General features: G+C 38.5%; 3 protein-coding genes across 3 annotated transcripts; all 3 read right to left on the bottom strand.

The window, feature by feature from the left end:
- Positions 1-1,259: 1,259 nt before the first annotated feature.
- Positions 1,260-1,790, bottom strand: TM35_000102300 (putative protein tyrosine phosphatase; the record flags this gene model as incomplete). The annotated part of the gene is made up of 1 exon (XM_029024721.1): positions 1,260-1,790. The coding sequence occupies one exon, from the start codon at positions 1,788-1,790 to the stop codon at positions 1,260-1,262; it is 531 nt and encodes a 176-aa protein (XP_028884028.1).
- Positions 1,791-3,059: 1,269 nt separating this feature from the next.
- TM35_000102290 (uncharacterized protein) lies at positions 3,060-3,473 on the bottom strand (the record flags this gene model as incomplete). The annotated part of the gene is made up of 1 exon (XM_029024720.1): positions 3,060-3,473. One exon carries the CDS (start codon positions 3,471-3,473, stop codon positions 3,060-3,062), a length of 414 nt encoding a protein of 137 aa, XP_028884027.1.
- A 524-nt stretch (positions 3,474-3,997) lies between these two features.
- TM35_000102280 (Alpha/beta hydrolase fold protein) lies at positions 3,998-4,858 on the bottom strand (the record flags this gene model as incomplete). The annotated part of the gene is made up of 1 exon (XM_029024719.1): positions 3,998-4,858. A coding segment is annotated over one exon (861 nt), but the record flags the coding sequence as incomplete, so codon positions are not given.
- Position 4,859: the final 1 nt, after the last annotated feature.

Here is a 4,859-nt window from a genome sequence, read left to right as displayed (position 1 = left end):
TATATATATATATTTAATTATGGAAGTTAAGTAAATGAGAAAAGCTAACTTGGTTTTTATAGTTTACAGTTAGATATCTTTATTCTAACTATTCACGTTTGTTTTTCATTCTGCATAAAAATGAATACGTCACTTATGGATACGGGAAAATGACGTAAAGGTGTAAATATATCCAAACTCCTCAAACAACATGAGGGGTTATTCATTGTAGTTTATAATGTTCCTGATTCATTCAACGTAACCCAGTAAAGAAGAAAATCAGGTAGGTTTTTTTTTTTTTTCTCTCGTTCCTATCCAAAAGGGGACGGGAGAACGATCAACTTCTGCTACGCCTATACACACCCTTCAATCTAGGTAACATAGACAAAAGAGTGTTAGTTAAATAAGAGAGAATAATAGAAAAGCAAAGTGAAGGTCAGTCCAAACCACACTTCCTCTTAGTTGATCTTTATGATGTGAAGAAAAGGAAGAAGAGCAAATAAATTAATATTGTGCATACACTTCTTATAATGGAATGTCTAGTTACTATTTGAAAACAGGAGCAAGAGAAAAAGAAAGCAGAAGAAAGAGTAATTTTTTGAATAAGAAGAAAAAACAAACTATAAATATCACGTCAAGTTAGTAGATGCAATTTAAATAATATTGGTATCATAGAGGATGATTTTTTCAATCGATTTCTTTTCATCACCTTGTACGAACTCACATATAATTTATACGACAAAAAAAAAAAAAAACACCCCGTCTCTCGCATGTCTAGCTAATGTTTTCTTTTCTTTTCTCTTTTCTTTTTTTTTTTTTATACACGCCGAATTCTTTTTTCTCTTTTCCTTTTTTCCCTCTCTCTAATTCCCTTTTTAATAAGGGATAAAAGTGGGTGCGTGAACGAATCATTTTCTTCCTCCTTTTCCCTTTACAACCTACTACAAATCTCAACTCCCCATAGCTACATTCACCGATACCCTTTCTATTGGTAGTTTTGTCACGTCTCTTTAGATTCATTCTGCGAAACCATATCATCTCGCTTGCCCCTTGAACCCCACAAAATAATTGCACTCCGCCAGAGTTCACACCATATATATATATATATATATATATATATATATATATATATATAAAAAAAAAAAAAAAACCTCATACTCANTATATATATATATATATGAAAAAAAAAAAGAAACATGGGGAAACTAGTTTGATGAAGAATAGGCACATAATCACCAGACATCCTCAAAACATGTGTTCTCTCTATCTTCCAGAGATCTTTACATAACACTACATCCATTGCCTCCCGCATCACGTGGCTTATACTTCATCAACCAATGCATCTGTGTCTGATTGATCGCCCCACGTCGCTTCTCTCGAATGAGTGCAATCGCATCCAGTGCGGATATCCCGCCGTACTCCACCAGTGCCACTGCCACAAGAATAGGCGCCCGGCCGAGTCCCGCCACGCAGTGAATAGCAATAGAAGTGGGCTCCGTCGCCACGCCGCTGTCGAGCTGCACCTTTGCCGCATCCAGCAGGTGGAACCAACTCTCCAGTACTGTCTTTGGCGGCGGGGCACCATCATCGAAGGGCCAACTGTGAACATCAATCCCACTCTTCTCCACAAGCGCCGCGTCGTAGGTTGGGCCGCACACACGCACAAGATGACGCACCTGTCGACGCTGCAGTGCCTTCACGTACATGGGAAGATTGCTGGGCGATGGGGCATCAAGTATGAGGAGATGGAAGAGTGTACGTGTCGAGTCCTTGCGGTCTGGACAATCAATCACGGTGCAGTTCACGTCCATCTTTGTTTTAATTTCTTTTTATTTTTTCTTTTGTTTCTTTTTTTTCCTTTCACCCCTCTTGTGGGTTGTTTTGTTTCTTTAGAAGAGTAACGTTATTGTTGCTATAGTTTTTTTTGTTCTTTTTCTAATATAATGGCAAAGGATACAATGCGTTCTCTTCGTTTTTTTTTTTTTTTGTCTTCTATTTGCTGCTTCCTAACAGTAATATATATAATTAGTATATATATATATATATATATATATATGTAAGTCGCGAAAGCGCTAGATACAAAGAGTTCTAGCCCTTATAACGCGAAGAATCCAGCTGATGCTGTATATATCGCTCCAAAGGAGATGCGTGCAGATTAGGCACTTTAGCTTCACAAATAAAGCCCTTTCAGAATAAAAAAAAAAGGTTATGATTGTTTCAAACAGAAAGAAATAAAAGAAAAGAAGGAAAGAAACATGTAAAAGTGTATTCAAATTTTTTTGTTGCTTTAATATGTTTAGATATGAACGATTGCAAACATATTCGTATAGGTAAGGGATGAAACACACCCCAAATGCAGTTTTTCTAATCGGATAAAGAAGCAATAAATTGTACAGAACACCATTTTTTTCATTTTTTTTATTTATATATTTTTATCCCTAATTAAGAGATCAACTTCTCTCTTATCGTGCAAATGTTATGGTGATAACAATTACGCGTACAAACATAAGATTGATAACAACACACGTATTGTATCTATTACACACTGACAATGTACTCTCTCTGTTGAAATAGTAAAGTGTTCTAACCATAGCGCTACAGCCTTTCCCAATCTACAGATTGGCTATAATGGGAATACAAAAGAAGCATAAAAGCACAGTGAAGAATAAATAAAAAAACAAAATACTGAAACAACATTAGAAGCACGTAACAACAACATCACCCTCCATGTGCATACCGTTCACGAGAGAGAAATAAAAACTGAGAGTGAGGAGAGCATACCTGGTGTTCATGGCAGTGTTCTTTGTTATTTGAAAGGTAATGAGGATTTAAAAAACAAAGAAAAAAAAAAAAAAAAGAACACAGGCGGCTCTGACTCAGATTAAACTGACCTCTAAGCAATGGATAGGTTATTCCAAATCTGTTGAGCTCCAATAATAAAAGGTAACAGTCAAGATACAGAGTCCGTTTATCCTTCCTATTACCTTCTCCATGAAAGAACACACTCACCTTCCTCTCCCCCCATATACGAAGGACTAACCTTCTTTTAATATGAGTTGCTGGTAATACTACCAAGATGACTATTCCCCCGCATCCAGTATCTCTACAATTGCCACTCCATTCCCCTCAACGAGTCCATTACGGCTGTGAAGCTCAAGTTCCCCCTCCGCTGGCCGGCCGGGCTGCTGCAGTTCGGGATCCTCGTGAAGAAGATACCAACGCCCATCCCACGCCGTGTTCACATAATACACACGATCAAGAATAGATGGCCACGGTGTCTTTACAAACCGAACACGTTTGCCATGAAGTTCACTTAAAAGATTAGTGGATGTGAAGCGGGCGATCATCGGTGTTCCCGGCGTCGCTTCCGAGAGCGGTTGACAGTACAGATGTGAAATTTCCTCCTTGCGTGGAAGGCCCCACACAGTAACAGTTGTCGTTCCAATAAGCAATAATAGTGAGAGAAATAACACAGACCGTAACAAGTGTGCCATTAAAGATATTTAAAGATGTATTGATTAAAAATTCCCAAGAGTTACTTCTGTTTGTACATGGGATGGGTGAAAGGGGGAATGAGAAAAAGTAAAAAAAAAAGACCAAAACCAGATATTAAGCAGAAGGAATATACAAGGAAAAAAAAAAAGAAACAGCAAATTTCACGATGTCGACCCATTGTTGTTGTTGTTATTGTTGTTGTTGTTCTTCTTTTTTTTCTCTTCCTGACGCTTAGAAAGGAATAACGGCAGTAAAAGGTTCCATATAAAGAAAAATGTCTGTATAATAACATAAATATTAAAAGTAAAAGTAGTAAAAAAAAAAAAAACTCCAATACCCAATATGTCTCGGAAAGAAAGAAAAAAACTCCTGAACGCAAATAACAACGAGACAGTTTTTTTTTTTATATATATATCCGCAGTCTTTGTAAAACTGCAGATAATTATTTCTGTTTTTTTTTTTTTTTTTTTGCATTTATTGCTGCTATTTCATTCACTCCTCATTATTTTTTTTCTTCAATACATCACTCTTCTCCTCCATATTTATGGAGGAAGTCAAGAACACGCCGTTTAAATTCCTCTGGATTTGTATCGTACAAACCACAGTGAAAGCCATTCTCTGATATATACAATTCCTTTGGTTCTCCTGCTGCCTCGTAAAGCTGTAATGAATGACGACAGGGCACCAAATCATCAGCCATACCGTGCATAAGCAAAACAGGTCTAGGTGCAACTTTGGCTATGCAATGCAGTGCCTGACAGTGTTTAGACGGTTTGTTGCCTATGCGTAAGTTCAACCAAAAAGAAGAGGTACGACGAAAAAGGTTAAGAAAGAATCGACTATACGAACGTCGTGAGAAATAACCACCGACGAAATCTACAAGTTTCTGATCTTGCAATGTCGCACACGTAAGCACTGCATTCTCGGCAATCACCACATCTATAGTCTTGTCAATAGCCGCAGCCATAATAGCAGAGGAACCACCCACACTAGTTCCCATTGCACAGATACGCTCATACTTGTATGTAGACCGCATGAACTCACAGGCCGCCACCACATCAAAGCGCTCTTTCATACCGTACGTGAATCCACGCATATTCCCATCACTTAATCCATGTTCTCTGAAATCAAACAACAAACATCCATATCCTGCCTTATGCAGCATTGGCAGATGCCGCAGCCACGCCCGTCTATCTCTGCCACCGCCGTGCAGAAGCACAATACCCATCTTCCGCGCCTTTTCCGCTGGTGGTGGTACATACCATCCACGCAAGGTGTAATGATCTGTAGATGTAAACGATACATCCTCGTAGTTGAGGCCGTGGTCTGTGCGTGGATCGTGTATACTACCGCACCAGTACTCTGGGCAGTTGTGTGTAGTGAGA

This window comes from Trypanosoma theileri (genome assembly GCF_002087225.1).
Source record: "Trypanosoma theileri isolate Edinburgh chromosome Unknown TM35_Tth_10_V1, whole genome shotgun sequence".
NCBI lineage: Eukaryota > Euglenozoa > Kinetoplastea > Trypanosomatida > Trypanosomatidae > Trypanosoma > Trypanosoma theileri.
This window is presented reverse-complemented; position numbering and strand designations above follow the sequence as displayed.